Genomic DNA, 19897 nt, shown 5'->3' on the forward strand with positions numbered 1-19897 from the left:
TGTGGGCGGAGCTGCAGAGTGAATGCGTGGTCACCTGTTTGGCTCTATGACAGCTCCTGTTACAACTTGTCCTCCACACACACACACACACAGACAGAACCACACACAGGGACACACATACACAGAAACACATGTGCACACAAACACACAGAAGTGTGCACATACACACTGACAAACAAACAAACAAACACACAGAAACGCATATACACACTCGCACATATACACACACACACATGCACACAAATAGAAATAAACACACACAGATGCGCGCGCACACAAATAAACACTTGTGTGCACACAAAAACACACAAAAACACTTGCATGCACCCACACACACACACACACACACACAAAAATACATTGAGCCCCTCACACACAAATAGACATAAACACAAACGCATGCGCACACACAAAGAAACACTTGTGTGCACAGAAACATGCACGCACGTACACACAGAGGAAGAACTCGCACACACACACAGAAATATAAATGCACAAACACAAAGACACGCACACACACATAGAACCATACACAAACACAAAGAAACGCTAACAGACATACACACACACATAGAACCACACACATACACGCGCGCACACACACACACACACAAACATAAGTATGAGCGCAGAAACACACACAAACAGAGAACCACTCACATACACACACAAAGAAACATTAGCGCACACACATACACACACAAAGAAACATTAGCGCACACACATACACACACAAAGAAACATTAGCGCACACACATACACACACAAAGAAACATTAGCGCACACACAAACACACACAAAGAAACATTACCGCACACACATACAAACACAAAGAAGCGCACACACACATAGAACCACACACATACACAAACACAAAGAAACACACACATAGAACCGCACACACAAATATGAGCGCAGAAACACAAAGAACCACACACAAACATAGAACCACACACACACACACACACACACACACACATACAAAGAAACATTAGCACACACACATACACACATGCAGAAACACATGCTCGCACAACTAGAAACGCACACACACATAAAAACACACATATATACACAGACACTTACGCACGCACACACACACACACACACACACACACACACACACACACACACACACACACACACACAAATAAACATGCAGAAACACGCATGCATGTACACGCTCTGAAACACACAAACACACAGAAACACATGCGCGCACACACACACAGAAACATTAACACACACACACACACACACACCCAGAAGCACAAACAAACTTACAGAAACACAAAAAACGCATGCGCACACAAACACACTTACACAAGATTGCATGCAAGCACACACACACACACACACACAGAAGCCCACACACAGAAACATGCACACAGAGAGACAAGAGCAAAAACACACAACCAAATAAACATGGAAACATGCGCACACACAGAAACACATGCATGCGCACACACAGAGAAACAAGCGCACAAACATGTACACACAGGAACATGCATACACAGACAGAAACACACACACACACACACACACAAAAGAGCGTTTTCTTCTCCTGGAGCAGTGATGGTTCAGCCTCTGGCTGATGTCTGCTCTGGGCTGCGGGTGTTTGATGCGCTGATCATATCTGACTCCTGATATCTGTGTGTCTGCTGCTGGGGATGACTCTACCTGCCCTGCGGATCTCACTGCTGATCTGAGCTGATCCACATCACTACTGTACATCTCAATACCTGCTGCTGCTGCTGCTGACATCTGATTTACACTGGACAATGACTCTTAACAACATGTAAAGTGCGTCTCTAGTGTCTCCAGAGAGTGTGTGTGAACTTTCAGCTCAAAATATGACACAGATAATGTTGTATAGCTCTCTGAAACAGACCCTTTCAGGCTTTGATCCTGATTGTGCTGCTTTGGTGACTGTCGCTTTAAATTCTAGTGGGATTTTCTGCTGGAGATACTGTCGAACTAAAAAAAAAAACTAAATAAAATAATCAGGAGGAACGCTATAACAGGAGACTGTAAAACTTGCAAGTGAATTGCTAAAAATGTAAGGTCACATATTTGTCCCCCTTGTGTGTGGTCTGTCTAAACATGTCAAAGAGGAATATGCTGTGTATATATAAGCCAATCTATATATATATATATATACATACACAAACATACACACACACACACACATATATATATATATATATATATATATATATATATATATATATTTACACACACACACACAAACACATATATATATAAATACAGTTGAAGTCAGAATTATTACAGAAAAAAAACGTTTTAAGGTAAATATTATTAGCCCCCTTCAGCAATATTATTTTTGTCTTATATATATATATATATATATATATATATATATATATATATATATATATATATATATATATATATATATATATATATATATATATATATATATATATATATATATATATTTATATTTATATTAAAAAAATAAATAAAATAAACAGGAGGGCTAATAACTCTGACTTCAACTGTATATAGGTATATATATATATATATATATATATATATATATATATATATATATATATATATATATATATATATATATATATATATATATATATATTTATATATTTATATGTATGTATATGTATATATGTGTGTGTGTGTGTGTGTGTGTGTGTGTGTATATATGACCTATATGTCACGATTACCAGCGATCATACTTCATAAGATCGCTGGATCTCCCTTACAATAACTTATGAACTACAAATCCGCCATTTCTGGAATATGTATATATATAGATAGATAGATAGATAGATAGATAGATAGATAGATAGATAGATAGAAAGATAGATAGATAGATAGATAGATAGATAGATAGATAGATAGATAGATAGATAGATAGATAGATACTGTAGATACACACACACATACAGCAGGGAAAATAAGTATAAGTATTTTTCCTGGGAATAATATTTCTAGAGGAGTTAGAAATAAAACAATACAAAATCTGATGGATGAGTTCAGTGTAATAACATTGGACTGACAGAAGGAGAAAGAGCTGAACTACTGAAATGTGTTTAATACTTTATATAAAGGCTTGCTTGGTGCTGAAGCTTAAAGACGTCTCTCATATGGAGAATGAAGCCTCATGCAGTGCTCAGGTGTGAGTTTCTCACAAACTTCATCAGAGTGTCAAAATCTTGATGCTTCTGTGGGTCTTGTCTATTAAATCTGAGCTGTATTCTGTATTCTCTATTGGATTCGGCTCAGGTGATTGGTTGGGCCATTCTACAGCTTGATTGTCTTTCTCTGAAAGCATCTGAGAGTCTCCTCGGCTGTGTTTTGGATCATTGTCTTGCTGAAATGTCTTCATCTTCATCCTCCTGCTGATGTAGATGTTGGACTGAAGCAGCTGATCTTCATTTACACTGAGGAAGGGCAGAGGCTTGCTGAAGAACTACTGACAGATTTCAGCCACTGTCTGGGCTTTCACTGCTCAAATACACCTTCCTTTCTTCATGTGTTCAGCACTTTTTATTTTATTAGACAGAACTGCATTTATAAACAAACAAGTTTAGTTTTTTCTCTGCATTTATGGATTTCGGGTGAAATTTCCAGTCGACATCACCTTTAGAAAGATGTTTTCTGAGGAAAATGGTGACATGTTCCATATTTATTTTCCCCGCTGTACACTTATGGAATGACCTCCTACTCTTGCTGATATGCTAGTGTTGAATTTCACATAGCGGTTGAGGGCTGATGGCGTGTGCTGTGTTTGCAGGTACTTGCTGTGTATGTAAAGGTGAACGTTTCAGACGTGCACGTGAAGATGGCCACCGTGGGTGTGATGTCAGAGGCGTCTGAGGGCGGAGACAACAACGAATTCACTGACATCATCAAGTGGAGATCAGGTGAGCTTGAGCGGGTCAGCATTACAGCACTATTGAAGCGCTGAGCTTTGACATGGCAAGGTTTGTAGGTAGCAGTTTCTGTTTGAGAATTTGTTGTCAAGAGTGTTCACTTTTGTTTAGTCACTCTTTATTGGTGTGGATAAAAGTGAGGGGCTGTCTGAAGCGTGTATTATTATTATTATTTTTTACTGAAAAATGGACTCTGGACTCTCAAAATGCAGTTTTTACATGATTGGATTGACCTTAACCTAAACATGCGTGTACTGTTGTGTTTTAATTGACAGTTTACACTATAAAAATGAGTACTTGATGGCAAATAAAAGTAATTATTGGCAACAATCTGGTTTTATTCCTCATAAAAAGTGAAATTTCAGCTGTAATTCTTCAAATACTCCCAAATGCGTTTTGAATATTTGTATATTGGTAGCCGCGCTTAGCCTCGGACAGAAGAGAACACACACATCTAACGCGATCTTAATGTGAGCGCTTTAATGGTCAAATACATGCACATTTGTGTCAGAGCGCGGTGTTTAGTGATTATTCATGTTAACCCTCATTTGTGTAATAAACGAACAAGTTGAGAATCAAAAGACACGAGAAAGAGAAACCATATCAGAGCCGCACTATTCTTAAAGTGACATCGTGCGATATTCCTGCTGCAGCTGACTGTTTTCATTATTAATCAATAATAAAATAAAAAATACAGTGAAGATACTTAAAGCGCAGTTTAAACATAACAGATTTAATAACTCATTTCTAATAACTGATTTCTTTTATCTTTGCCATGATGACAGTACATCATATTTTACTAGATGTTCTTCAAGATATTCAGCTTAAAGTGACATTCAAAGGCTTAATTAGAAATAGACAAGTCATTGTATAACAGTAGTTTCTTCTGCAGACATATATATTGCTTAAAGGGGCTAATAATATTGAGCTATTAAAATAGGTTTCAAAATATTCAAACCTGCTTTTATTCTAGCTGAAATAAAACAAATAAGCCTTTCTCCAGAAGAAAAAATATTATAGGAAATACTGTAAAAAAAAAACTCTGTTAAGCATCATTTGGGAAATATTTATAAATAAAAATAAATTCACAGAAGGGCGAATAATTTTGACTTCAACTGATAATCGTTTTGAGTAATCGTGATTACAATTATGACCAAAATAATCGTGATTATGATTTTCCCATAATCGAGCAGCCCTACTATATATATATTTGTGTGTATGTGTGTATGTGTGTGTTTGTGTGTGTGTTTGTGTGTGTGTGTGTTTGTGTGTACGTGTACGTGTGTACGTGTTTTTGGGACATACCAGGACACAAATCTGTATAAACACATGGATATGACAAAAAGGAGGTGAAATATGAGGACATTGGTGACGTCCTCATTTCTCAAAAAGCTTATGAATCCTACAGGATGAGTTTAATCAGAGAGTAAAGCTGCACACAGACTCATGTGATGGTTGGGTTTAGGGGTGGGGTGGGATGAGGGCAATACAATATATGGAAACCTATGTAATGTCCCCACTTTTCACAAAAACAAACGTGTGTGTGTGTAATTTAATTACAATTATAAATATGTGGATTTATATAAATGAATACAAGAGGTTAAACCATTTCTTATGGTGTGGATGGTCTGAATTTATTTATTTATTAGTTCTCTCTCTCTCTCTCTCTCTCTCTCTCTCTCTCTCTCTCTCTCTCTCTCTCTCTCTCTCTCTCTCTCTCTCTCTCTCTCTCTCTCTCTCTCTCTCTCTCTCTCTCTCTCTCTCTCTCTCTCTCTCTCTCTCTCTCTCTCTCTCTCTCTCTCTCTCTCTCTCTCTCTTTGGGAATGCTGGAATTCCGCTGTGGATTTACAGCTCTTGTCTTTCCAGACCACAATGGCTTTCTTTCTGTAAGGATTCCGGTCTCCTAGTGACAGGCAGAAGTTATGTTTTCTTGGGTTTGGAGCTGCCAGGGAAAATAATGTTGTAGAGGGAAAGGGAGTCCCGTGTCTTCAGTCAGCAGCGGACCTTGTTTTGTTTGTTTTGATTGCGATATTAACCAAGTCATGTGCCTCTGTTGTGGGCAGACTGTGAATAAAGTCCCTCAGCTCAGTTAATGTTTTCTGCTGAGGAGTAATGATTGGCTGTGGGACTGTCAGATGAGTGAACGGGGAATGAAGGGATATAGTCTGTGATTTGGTAGGTGTGTCAATAGCATGGCTTCTCCTGAAGCCACGGTCACACACAGTGATTTGTTTCTGCTTTGCTAGTCAATAATTAGCAATGAGAGCTGACGCTTTACAGCCGTAATCATTGACTGTGGGATGAAGGTGTGTGTGGTGACATATTAAAGGGTTTGTTCAAACTAAGAGGATAATTAGCCTATGAATAAAGCTGCGGTCACACTGCACTTCTCTCCCCATAGACCTCATTCATACGCACACATACAGACAGACAGTCATATACATATACACACACACACACTCTCCTGTCATAATGTCAATAGCATCAGAGAGCAAGAAGCTCTCCTAAAACCACTTCCTGTGAAATCACACTCACGGAAAGGCCTAAAATCAAACACACAAGCTGCGTCCCAAATGGCACACTATACACTATGCACTATGTACTTATGCACTTACACACTCAATAGGATAGTATATGTATGTAGTGTCGTCCCAAATGGCACACTGATGTTTTTTTACTAAGCGGAAATTCAAACCGTTTCCCTGATGACGTTTGACGGTCGCCAAATCAGTGAAATAAACGACCGAATTATCAAATAATACCTGCCGTGAGTGTAACCGCATTCACCACCGGGAGGCGCTATAATCACTCTCGTAGGAGGATTTTGCTTTTACCATGCAAAATTAATAAAGTAATCCAACATGTGCGCCCGATAGCTCCGCCCCTTCCGCTACGTAAGCAAACCTGCGGTCGTTGAGTGTGTGAAGTGTCCATTATTACACACTTCATTTTAGCGGCTGAATGAGTGCATCATCTGGTTAATTAAAGTGCACTTATTATTGTTAGAGTTTTCAGCGTGAACGCACTACTTACACTATTTATACTATAAAATGGCGTAGAACAATGCATAAGTATGCGATTTGAGACGCAGCTAATCGGCATTAATCAAGCTGATATCAAAAGCAGCACAGACATCATCAGCTTGATTCGTGGAGCTTGTCCTCACTCATGAAACAGAGGTCATTGTCCTTGATAGGGCTGCACGATACATCGTTTCAGCATCGAAATCGCGATGTCCGCATCCGCAATAGTCACATCTCTGGAGGTGCGATGCAAAGCAAAAAAAATAAAAATGTATATAACCTTATATATATATATATATATTATATAACTGCCATATTATTTTATTTATTTCAAAGTTAATTGTTGGAAATTATTAGAACAAGTTTATCTTATCCACAATTTATTTGTTTTATAACATGTTAATTTTTTAAAGCACTCAGGGGGTTAGTGTTTAGCTGTTTTTATATTTTCACAATTTTGTGACAAGATATTTCCTTCTGTTTTGTAATTGTTGTGATAAAAAAAGTTTGTAATTGTTGAACAAAAAGGTAAATCACTTATTTTGTCACTCGTGTTAATTCCTAAATGTTATAATAAAATGTCATCTTTGCATTCTCCAAATAAGCTCACCTTTATCACAGTAAAAACAACAATTAGTATTAATATCATAACATATTAGATCCTTGATTTATCTGAATTGACAGTTAAGTCATATTCTTTATAAACAACCCAACAGAAACTAAAAATGTTTGTTTTAGTGTTTTTACTTATTATTTTTTATATTCTATGAAAGTGCTTAAAAATTACCCAAATTATTAAAGAATTATTGATTATTCATATTTTGAGCAGTTCAAAACTCCAGATTCTGAATTTCTAAATATCGCAGGAAAAAAAATAGTGCAATGTCTATTTTTCCAATATCGTGCAGCCCTAGTTCTTGAGTGGTTGTAACTCTGACACACACACTCACACACACACACACGCAACTGAGGAAACACTGTAGAGTAGGGCAGCACAATATAATACATCTCATCCGCATTAGTCATGGGCCGGTGTAAGTTTCTGATGGTATAATAGCCTTGGATAAAAATATATGATTGTGATCACTTATGAGCGGTTGTGTGTGTGTGTGTGTCAGCAGTGTGTGAATATATCCTGTCTCTAATGATAAACATGTATTAACGCTATTGTTTATAATCAGAGTTGATAAAGACAGTCTGCAGAAACACTCTGATAGACATTCTCCCTAAAGTATTCTGGGTAAAGCACACTGTTGAAGGAGGGAGATTAGTTTAATGATTAACCCTTTAATCACTCACCGACACACAAATGGGAAGTGCGTTGACTCTGAATCACTGAATGCAACTTCCTGCATCAGGGTGCACAGGTTATACCAGTCCGCCTGACACAGACACCTAAATGAACTATATTATGCATCAACAGGCCAGATGCTTCCATCTAGTTATTGTACTAACACAAAATTTGAGCTTTGTTATGAAAACATGATATAATTTTATTATTTATTTTATTTTATTTTACTTTTTATTTTCATTCATTTTCTTTTTTGGATTAGTCCTTTTAATCTCGCCACAGCGGAATGAACCGCTAACCTATCCAGCATATGTTTTATGGAGTGGATGCCGTTCCAGCTGTAAGCCATCATTGGGAAACACCCATACACTCTCATTCACACACATACATTATGGCCAATTTAGCTTACCCAATTCACCTATAGACCCAGCTGGTACTTAAACCAGTGACCTTCTTGCTGTGAGGCGAACGTGCTATCTACTGCGCCTCCATGCAGCCCTATTACTTTTTATTTTGTTTTATTCTATTTTAATTTATTTTACTTTTTATTTTATTGAATATTTTATTTTACTTTATTTTATTTTATTTTATTTTATTTTATTTATTTTATTTCATTTAATTCATTATTTTATTTATTTTAATTCAATTTATTTAATTTTTTATGTTTCTTTTCTTTTATATTTTATTTAATATTTTTTCTTAAATAGTTTTTATTTTTAATTTATCATATTTTAAAAATCATTCATTTTCCTGCAGTATAGTTTTTTTATTTTATTTAATATGATATTTAAAATTAATTTAGTTTTTATTTTATTACATTTATTTATTTTTAATTAAATTTTTAATTTCTCATTCATTTTTCTTCGACTTAATCATTTTATTTTTTTTATTATTTTTTTATTTTGTTCATTTATTTTATGTTATTTATTATTTTTTATTTTTTTATTTTAATTTTAAATTTTTTTATTTAATTAAATTTAACTTTTAATTTTATTTATTTATTTTTTATATTATTTATTTTTTATTTTATTTTATCAAAAAATCATTCATTTATCTCCAGCATAGTCTTTTTATTTAATTTAATAAGATTAGATCTTTTTATTTAATTTATTTTGATTTTTTTATTAATTTTGTTTTTATTTTATTAATTTTTTTAATTTTTTATTTAATTAAAATGTTTAATTCATTTTCCTTCGACTTATTCATTTTATTTTATTTATTATTTTTTTTTTTTTACATTTTTTATTTTATTTTATTATTATTTTATTCATTTATTATTTTTTTAAACTTGCCTAATCGACATATCTACAACACACCCATACTACATACCTTTATTATTAATATAATATGCCCATATTAAATGCACATATACTCTCTCTCACACACACACACACACACACACACACACACACACACACACACACACACACACACACACACACACACACACACACACACACACACACACACAGACTGCTTGTGTTTCACTGCTGTCTGTTCTTCCACATGTCTGTCTGTCTTTCGCCCGTGTCCTCCTCCAAAAACACTGGCATTCCTGCTCTCTCCCACACACACACACACACACACACACACACACACACACACACACACACACACACACACACACAGGCTATTGTAGAGAGAGGTGAGACGGTCCCTTCACTGCGGCCAACTGTTATATAAGCAGCACTCAGGGCCAGATCCATCTGTCTGTATATCTGTCTGTCCGACTGTCTGTCCATCTGTCCGGCTGCATATGTTTTACACAGCAGATGCCTTTCCAGCTGCAACCCAGTACTGGGAAACACCCATACACACTCATTCTCACACACACACACACACACACACATGCACTGTGTCTGACAGCAGCACTGGGCAGTTCTCATCAATGAAAAGTGAAAGTAAGGAAGTGAGATGAGTTCCTGTCGGCTGAAGGAGAGTCATTATTATCCCACATCCCTCACTCTGAGTCTAGAAGCACCTTTACATCTCCGGTGACCTCCGGTATATTGCAGTGCATGCTGGGTAAAGGGCAAGAGTGACCCAGCGAAGGGTGTTTCTGCTTTGAGACTGTGTTTCCTGGTTCAGTGACCTTATTACCTCAGATTGTTCTTGTGAAATGGACACTGTGTGTGAGCATGTGTGTGTGTGTGTGTGTGTGTCACCTGAAACCCTGAACCGTGTAAGCAAATAAAGGAAATCCACCTGAGGCGATCTCAGCATGCACACATTTCTGCTGTGTGTGTGTGTGTGTTTGTTTGTTTGTGTGTGAGAGAGAGAGTGTGTCTTGAGTGTTTTTTGTGTGTGTTTGTATGCTTATATATATGTGTGTGTGTGTGTGTGTGTGTGCATTTTTTGTGTGTGTTCGTGAGTGTGTATTATTGTTTATGTGAGTGTGTGTTTGTGTGTGTGTGTGAGAGAGAGAGAGACAGAGTGTGTGGTGTGAGTGTGTGCGCATAGAGTGTGCGATTATTTTTATGTGAGTGTGTGTGTGTGTGTGTGTGCGTGTGTGCATATATATGTGTGTGTGTGTGCATGTTTGTGTGTTCGTGAGTGTGTATGATTGTTTATGTAAGTGTGTGTGTGTGTGTGAGAGACAGATTGTGTGGTGTGAGTGTGTGCGCATAGAGTGTGTATGTTTATTTTAATGGGAGTGTGTGTGTGTGTGTGTGTGTGCGTGCGTGCGTGCGTGTGTGCGTGCGTGTGTGTGTGTGTGCGTGTGTGCATATATATGTGTGTGTATGCAACTATGCATATGTTTGTGTGTTTGTGAGTGTGTATGATTGTTTATGTAAGTGTGTGTGTGTGAGAGAAAGACAGATTGTGTGGTGTGAGTGTGTGCGCATAGTGTGTGTATGATTATTTTTAATGGGTGTGTGTGTGTGTGTGTGTGTGCGTGTGTGCATATATATGTGTGTGTGTGTGCATATGTTTGTGTGTTCGTGAGTGTGTATGATTGTTTATGTGACTGTGTGTGTGTTTTTGTGTGTGTGTGTGTGTGTGTGAGAAAGACAGATTGTGTAGTGTGAGTGTGTGTGCATAGAGTGTGTATGATTATTTTTAATGGGAGTGTGTGTGTGTTTGAGAGAGAGTGTGTGTGTGTGTGTGTGTGTGTGTGTGTGTGTGTGTGTGTGCAAAATTATGGGTGCAAATTTGACATTGAGTGTTCAGTAACCTTTAGAGTTCAGCCATTGAAGAACAGGATAAAGGGAAGTGGATTGAGTGAAAGTCAGTTCCTGCATTCCCTGCACATGACTGATGGTGTGTGTGTGTGTGGATGTTTGAGGAGGGTGTGGTGAGGGAAAGTCTGTATTCAGAGCTGTCATTACAGAGAGGAGTGTGTGTGCTTGTTTTTATATCCCAGTGGGGACTTAAACCTGAATACACACAGACTCATGGGGACTTGTGTCAATGTGGGGACCAAAATTGAGTTAAACATGCTTATAAATCCGACAGAATGAAGTATGTTAGAGATGTAAAGGTGCAGATAGTTTGCTATGAGGGGGGAGAGAGAATATAAAATACATAATCTGCATAATCTTATTCGACATGACTAACACCTAAACCCAACTGCTGTCTTAACTATTAATTAACAGCAAATTAGGAGGTTTAGTGTGTACTTTAATGGTTTGTTATTTAAAAAAAAACCTGTAAACAAAACCAGGACCCCCACCACACCACACGACAACCTTAAAACATTATGTAATTCTGAGTGTTCCCACAGGTGAGTGGGTTTGACAAACCACCTGTAGAAAACTTTTGTCTCTCTGACACTTGAACCAACACTAGCGCCAGACACTTGCTTGTAATCCCTTTATTTAAATTGTGCATTTCTGAAGTCTGCCTCACAGGTGAGTGGGCTTGACAAACCACCTGTAAAAACACTCTTATCACTATAATAAAAAACAATCCCCCTCCTTATGATAGTGCTTTGTTATCTGAGCTCTTCAGAGCAGCTCCTTTGTGTAATTAGCGCTTCTTGTGTGTATTGCATGGATACACGTGCACGCCACACACACACACACACACACACACACACACACACACACACACACACACACACACACACACAGGATGTGCCCTTCCCTCTTCATTGGATTTCCTCAAAACACACAGTCTAGGTTTTCATGTGTGATAATAAACCCATCTTCACGCCTTCATACACAACTCTAACAAAGTGAAACCAAAAGAGTCCTCTCTGTTCCTCTTCTCTCTCTCTCTCTCTCTCTCTCTCTCTCTCTCTCTGTGTGTGTGATTGGTTCATAGCTTGTCTTGACCTCCTTAAAACCTCAAAGGAAAATCAACAAATGAATCCCCGGGCCATGTGTTTTCAGACCCTATGCAGTTTCTCTGGTATTTACTGCTGAAACACATCCCCACAGCATGATGCCAACACCACCATGCTTCACTGTAGGGATGCTGTTAGCCTGCTGATGAGCGCCGCCTGCTTTTCTCCAAACGTAACGCCTGGCGTTCACACCAAACAGTTCAGTTTGAGTCTCATCAGAGCAGAGAGTTCAGTTTCTGATGCTCTGAGAGTCCTTCAGATGAATTTTGGTAAAGAGTCTGGCTTCCGTCTGGCCACTACAGGCCTGATTGGTGGGTTGCTGCACAGATGGTTGTCCTTCTGTAAGGTTCTCCTCTCACCAGAAGAACGCTGAAGCTCAGACAGAGTGACCGTCGGGTTATTGATCACCTTTCTCCCCTGATTCCTCAGTTTAGATGGCCGGCCAGCTCTAGGAGGAGTCCTGGTGGTTCAACATCTTACACTTACGGATGATGGAGGCCGCTGTGCTCATTGCAGTTTTCAGAGCAGCAGAAATGTTTCTGTAAGCTTCCCAAGCCTTGTGCCTCAAGACAATCCTGTCTCGGAAATCTACAGACAATTCCTTTGTCTTCATGCTTGGTTTGTGCTTTGACATGCACTGTCAACCCTGGGAGCTTATATAGACAGGTGTAGCCTTTTCAGATCATGTCCAATCAGCTGAATTGAGCAGAGGTGAACTCCAATGAAGCTGCTGAAACATCTCCAGAATGATCAGTGGAAACAGAATGAACCTGAGCTCAGTTTAGAGCGTCACGCCAAAGGCTGTGAATACTGATGTACACATATTTTACAGCTTTTTTATTTTTAAGAAATTTGCAACAATTTCAAAAACTCTTTCTTCACATTGTCATTATGGGGGATTGTGTGTAGAATGTTGAGGAAATCAATCAATTTAATCCATTTTGGAAAAAGGCTGAACATAAAAACATGTGGGAAAAGTGAAGCGCCATCAATACTTTCCGGATGCACTGTATCTTGCATCTTGTAAAATGGGTTAAATATGAGTCCTTTCTTTAAAATTGTTGCATGTTCGGACACAAGCTTGCGAGCCCGGATTGGCTAATCGGGAGGACCGGGAGAATTCCCGGTGGGCCGGTGCGTTTTTTTGGCCGCGAGGGCCGGTGTCCCTTGCTGCTTGTACTCTCAGTAGTCACACTCTTTTCATTTATTCATGTATTTGACCACAGCCTCTCTCTTTATATCCATTATTTTGCCGCAGCTCTGCTCTTTTTATTTTCTCGCAGCCCCGTGAGCAAAATGCAGCCTGCAGGTTAATGATGATGTAATAGTAAATCATCATTCGACCCCAAACAGCGGCACCTTAATGAATATAAGAATTAGAATAATTAAAATTAATGAATAAAACACCTGCTCAATGAAAATCAGATGATTCACTACTTAATAAGTCTGATATAATTTGAATATATATTTTTTCTTCCCAACACAACAGCGCCATTGTGGTCCAGTGGTCAGCGCATTGTGTTTCTACGCCGCCGACCCGTGTTCGAATCTCACCTGAATATGCATTATTATAATTTTTTCATTTGTATTGTTAAGACATATAATACTGTTAGGGTTGTTGAACATTTGAAGTTCTAAAGCAGCTGTTTTCTTGTAAAAGACGCGGTTGTGTCATTAGAAACGGAATTGGAAATGACCTTATGTTAAAGGGCCATGAAACCCCCTCATTTCAGCAGGGTGTTTTCACACCTCTACTTTGGAAAAAGTCAGAAAAGTGGGCGTGTCCAGCTCTGTTTAGGGGGGAGTGTCGGAGGAAGAAAAGAGGCAGGGTGTGGGAGTGTCTATTTGGGCGCTCTGAATTTCAGAGTCAAAATACACACACACACAGGGGACAAAGTGACTGTTTGCATGGACATCTGTAGTCGAATTATTTGCCAAATTATTAAATGGTGGACTTTAACTGTAGTTTGGCTCTTTTATTCAGGGAATTCATTCATGTCCCTCACAACAAACGAGATATTTGATTCGAGGATCTGCTCTAAGCGTGTATTTTTCATGCAATGTTTGATACCGCACGGTTAATGAGAGAGAAAAAAACTCAGCATTTCCCGGAAACTTAGATGCACACGGCAGGTAGCGTCAGAAAGCCGCGTGTGTTATTCCAGTCACAAAATGCGGTGAAAATCCTACACGAGGTTAAAGTTTGGTTGTGGTGCTAACATGTTTACACTCGGTGCAATAGTTCGTTCGATACGAACAAACTGAATAAACAAAGAGCACTGGTCGCTCACTTACCAAATCTGTAGAGACAGGACAATCACCAGCAACTAGAGCCGCGTCTTTATTAAGAGGAGACTACAAGCGAATCCGGATCTCAGCGTTTGCAGATGAGAACAGCTCTCAGGAAAACAATAATCCTCCTTAGACACGTAAGTTATTGTTGTCGAGCGTCGCGTACACTGTTAATCCACACGTGACTCCAGCTGAGCTCTCACAGAGAGAAAATGAAAACAAAACTTCACTGCAGCAAACTATAAAAGCAACACTTCACGCTTGTTTTGCCAACACAACGTGGCGTCTCTGCCGTCTAAACACTGTGACAGTAATGAATACTAATGAAGTTGCACAATAGAGCGCGCTGATTGGTTTGAACCAAGCCTTACTCATGCATTAATGCAGCACACTGTAAGACGTAATAAGACACACTCTGGCACAGACGTCCAGTCTGCACGCTGGAATACACGCTATTATGTCATGACCGTGACGCAGCTTCAAAAATTCGTTTCAAACCGGAAGTACGAATTTGCTTGAAATGACGCAAAAACAACCAATTTACACTTTTTAGTGAAATATAGGTGTCCTAATAGTGTTTTTAGCAGTGTGAGACACATATACCACTGTCAACAGCTCAACACATGTGTTTTGGTGTTTCGTGACCCTTTAATATAGTCGTGAACTGAGGTGGGCCGGTCTAAGGCTTGAAACTCCAGGGCTGAAAAGGAGTCCCACTCCAGCCCTGCAAGCTTGTCCATAAGTGTTGACGCTCACGAGCTTTTTTATTCATTAAGTCATTGTTTCCCTTTAGGTTTCACAGCTGCAGCATCTTCATGACGTCATCTGCAGCAGCTAGTGTAGTAATGCATGTCAAAAAAACAAAACAGGAAGTTGATCCTATTTTTAGAGTGACTGATTCTGCTGCCCTGTGTGTAAGTGTGTGTGTTTTTAATAGTGTGTGTGTGTGTGATGTTCCGTGCGCCACTGACAGGATGTGAGCTTGTGTGTTTGATTGACACACTGCACCGGTTAGAGAGGAACCCACCGCAGGTTGTCTCTGTTTACTCCCAGCATGCATTGCGTTCGTCAGCATCACTCTTTTGGCGGACATGATTTGAAGTTCCTGTGTGCCGTTTTCCTCCGTTTATCTCCATCCTCCCGTTCTCCTTTATCTCTATGGAGCGCACGCTGTGAACATGAGCAGGTGGTTGCCGTGGAGAAAGCGCAGCTTTTTTAGAAAACAGAGGAAGAAGTTTTCCTTTCCTCTCTTAGGTAAGAGCGCTCTCTCCTACTTCCTGATTCAGCAAACGCTCTCTTTTCTTGTGCTTTTCGTATTCTGTCTTGCCTCACAGCGTAGATCAACACCAAACTCTCCTGAGTGCAGTTTCCTGCAGCCGAAGATGAGTTTACTCCATACCTGATAACCTTTGAGCCCTCTGTAGAAAGAGCCGATGTTACTCTTGCTTGTGTTGCTTTGGGGTCATGTTTGTGTTTTAAAGAGCCCCTGTTATGCATATTAAAAGGTCTTAATTTGGGTTTGGGGGTCTCCAACAACAGGCTGATCTGCATGCAAGGTCAGAAAACACGTTTATTATCTTATAATATGCATTTATTTTTACTTGATTATCCCAATGACTCCCATATGATTTGTTTAGCTGTTGTTCCCAAACCCCTCCTTAGCTAATGAGGCTAATCTGCTGTGATTGGCCCGATGACCCAGTCTGTTGTGATTGGTTAACTGCGTTCAGCGCAAGACAGAGAGAAATGCAACACAGGCTCATTCTGAAAATGTAGTATGAAGGTAAATCAGTTGCGTAACTCGAGAGCTTGCAAATGTAAATGTGAGCACTTGTGATAATAATATTTGTATGTGTAGGTTGAAATGTACACTTACAGCTCTGATGTGAACAGCTGAATCCCTCGATTTGCACGCACACACAACAATCCACACACTTGTGTTTTAAATTGGAAGTTGCAGATTAATAGTTGTGTATTTGTAAAATGTCATTTACAAATACAAAATGACAGACACACGTGTGCACGGCAAATTTGATTGCATCTTATCTCTACAACCACAGGTCGGCACTCACAACCTCTCAGTTTCGTCAGTACAACTACAAATCTCCCGCGCTCTGACTTTTGCTACACATCTCCCGCGATCTCTGTAGCAGAACCCATCTGTGCACTTGCAAATGCAGAGGCGTGAGCAGCGCGGGGCGGGGGAGGGGCGGGGCAGGTGTAAAGCTGTTTGATTGGCTGATGCCTGACCAATGAACAATGCCAGCAGCCAATAGGACTGAGGTGCAAAAGAATCATTTCCCACGATTATTTTATTATTTAGGGTTTATTTAAACTCTTTTCTGAAGAGATTCTTGTTAAAAATCATTAATTTTGCGGAAATGTACATACCAGTAAAAGAGCAGCAAAGCCAGTTTATTGGCTAGAGCCAGCCAATGAGATGGGGCGTTTCTGTTTGTCAGGAGACAGGGCAGCTCACGTTGTTGGAGGCCTTGAGCAATCAGAGGGTAAGTTATGATTTTTAATAATTATCTATATGTTCAATACTGTTAGCTAAGCTAAGGACTGTGCTAGGTGCTTCTCTAGTTTGTTTTTTTATATAAGAAACAGTTATGAGTTATGTAGGAGTTGCTTTCTATCATGTTATATCGTTCTAAAGATACGATTCAACCCACATGAAATAAGTTGTAATAGTATTTATAGTAAATAATATTACGTTTTTGAACCATACTAACTATAGTAAACTGTATTATACTGTATATACTGCAGTATCTACAACTTTGTTAATGAATGCAACAGCACACTGTAGTATTAACTAGCATGAACTTTAATAAATTGAAGTATATATATATATATATAGCTTAAATTTGATAAGATTGAAATATAGCTATCTGTTTAAAACTAAACATTCATTAAACAGTCTAAACAGTCATTTATTGTGCAAATATCAAGTTGAAACAAATCTGTTAAGAACACATATTTATATGTAAAACCTAATACATTTTAAAGCAGTTTCATTTCTTTCTGATTTATACATCTACATCCATTACATCTGATTTAGGTCCACAACTTGCATCCTTCAACATGATATGTGTGTCCATCGCTCGGCTGAGGGTCCACTTTGAGCATCTCATCTGCAGGGTTAAGCAACAGGTTTGAGCAAAAGATTAAAGAGGAGATAACATTTGATGGGTAATGAATGAAGTTGGATTTACCACATCCATCTCATTATGAACAAGGAAAAACCCTGAAATATTTCAATACAAGTGACTAGACATTTGCACTGCACTTATTTGCACTGTAAATTTTATTTGACAAATTAATGTTAAACATTTCCCTTACAGCACAGGTGTCAAACTCAGTTCCTGGAGGGCTGCAGCTTTGCAAAGTTTAGTTCTAACCCTAATTAAACACACCTGATCAAACTAACTGAGTCCTTTAGGTTTGTTTGAAACTTTCACTTAAGTGTGTTGAAGCAGGGTTGAAACTAAAAACGTGCAGGGTTACGGCCCTTCAGGAACTGAGTTTGACAGCCCTACTTTACAGTAAAGTGTAAAAATACTACATTAAACAATTATCAAAATAAAAGTTGTGTGTTGGTGAGTGTGTGTTTTGTTCAAATCTGTAATCATCTTGGCAGGTAAAAAGAGAAAACAAATGGTCGGCTTCCTCTTGAATGATCTGAATCATTTTGAAGTGTTTGTAGATGAGCTGGATCATCATGTCATCTTTAGCATAAATAATATCCTATTCAAGCTATGCAGCTTCTCTGAGTTCCTCATCGACTTGAAACATGCTGATCTCTCCTGTCACTCCATCCTTACAGGAAACTGAGAAATAACCTATAGTTAGTAACTTTCATAATTAAAAAAGTGATATAAAGGACACACTGTACACAAACATGTAAATAGATAGATGGATAGATAGCCATGATGCAGGTTATTATAACAAAAACCGGTATAATCAGTGAGAAACTGAAACGCCTAGTGTTATTTTTAATTGCTATTAATGTGTGTGTAAATATACTTTAATTTATTAAAGTTCATGCTAGTTAATACTACAGTGTGCTGTTGCATTCATTAACAAAGTTGTAGATACTGCAGTATATACAGTATAATACAGTTTACTATAGTTAGTATGGTTCAAAAACGTAATATTATTTACTATAAATACTATTACAACTTATTTAATGTGGGTTGAATCGTATCTTTAGAACGATATAACATGATAGAAAGCAACTCCTACATAACTCATAACTGTTTCTTATATAAAAAAACAAACTAGAGAAGCACCTAGCACAGTCCTTAGCTTAGCTAACAGTATTGAACATATAGATAATTATTAAAAATCATAACTTACCCTCTGATTGCTCAAGGCCTCCAACAACGTGAGCTGCCCTGTCTCCTGACAAACAGAAACGCCCCATCTCATTGGCTGGCTCTAGCCAATAAACTGGCTTTGCTGCTCTTTTACTGGTATGTACATTTCCGCAAAATTAATGATTTTTAACAAGAATCTCTTCAGAAAAGAGTTTAAATAAACCCTAAATAATAAAATAATCGTGGTAAATGATTCTTTTGCACCTCAGTCCTATTGGCTGCTGGCATTGTTCATTGGTCAGGCATCAGCCAATCAAACAGCTTTACACCTGCCCCGCCCCTCCCCCGCCCCGCGCTGCTCACGCCTCTGCATTTGCAAGTGCACAGATGGGTTCTGCTACAGAGATCGCGGGAGATGTGTAGCAAAAGTCAGAGCGCGGGAGATTTGTAGTTGTACTGACGAAACTGAGAGGTTGTGAGTGCCGACCTGTGGTTGTAGAGATAAGATGCAATCAAATTTGCCGTGCACACGTGTGTCTGTCATTTTGTATTTGTAAATGACATTTTACAAATACACAACTATTAATCTGCAACTTCCAATTTAAAACACAAGTGTGTGGATTGTTGTGTGTGCGTGCAAATCGAGGGATTCAGCTGTTCACATCAGAGCTGTAAGTGTACATTTCAACCTACACATACAAATATTATTATCACAAGTGCTCACATTTACATTTGCAAGCTCTCGAGTTACGCAACTGATTTACCTT

At 38.4% G+C, this 19897-nt stretch overlaps 1 protein-coding gene across 18 annotated transcripts in view; it reads left to right on the top strand.

Moving 5' to 3' along the window:
- utrn (utrophin) overlaps window positions 1–19897 on the top strand; it is a 311025-nt gene that overhangs the window by 5809 nt on the left and 285319 nt on the right. For 15 of the 18 annotated variants that reach the window (XM_073939615.1, XM_073939623.1, XM_073939621.1 and 12 more), the window contains exon 2: window positions 3779–3908. In XM_073939615.1, coding sequence (XP_073795716.1) covers window positions 3827–3908 — 82 coding nt within the window. In that variant the 5' untranslated portion in view covers window positions 3779–3826. Of the gene's footprint in view, window positions 1–3778; window positions 3909–15867; window positions 16066–19897 lie in introns of those variants that run through there. The other 3 variants (XM_073939617.1, XM_073939620.1, XM_073939628.1) reach the window with 1 other exon arrangement.

The sequence above is a fragment of the Danio rerio genome, chromosome 23, assembly GCF_049306965.1.
Source record: "Danio rerio strain Tuebingen ecotype United States chromosome 23, GRCz12tu, whole genome shotgun sequence".
In the NCBI taxonomy this organism is placed as follows: domain Eukaryota; kingdom Metazoa; phylum Chordata; class Actinopteri; order Cypriniformes; family Danionidae; genus Danio; species Danio rerio.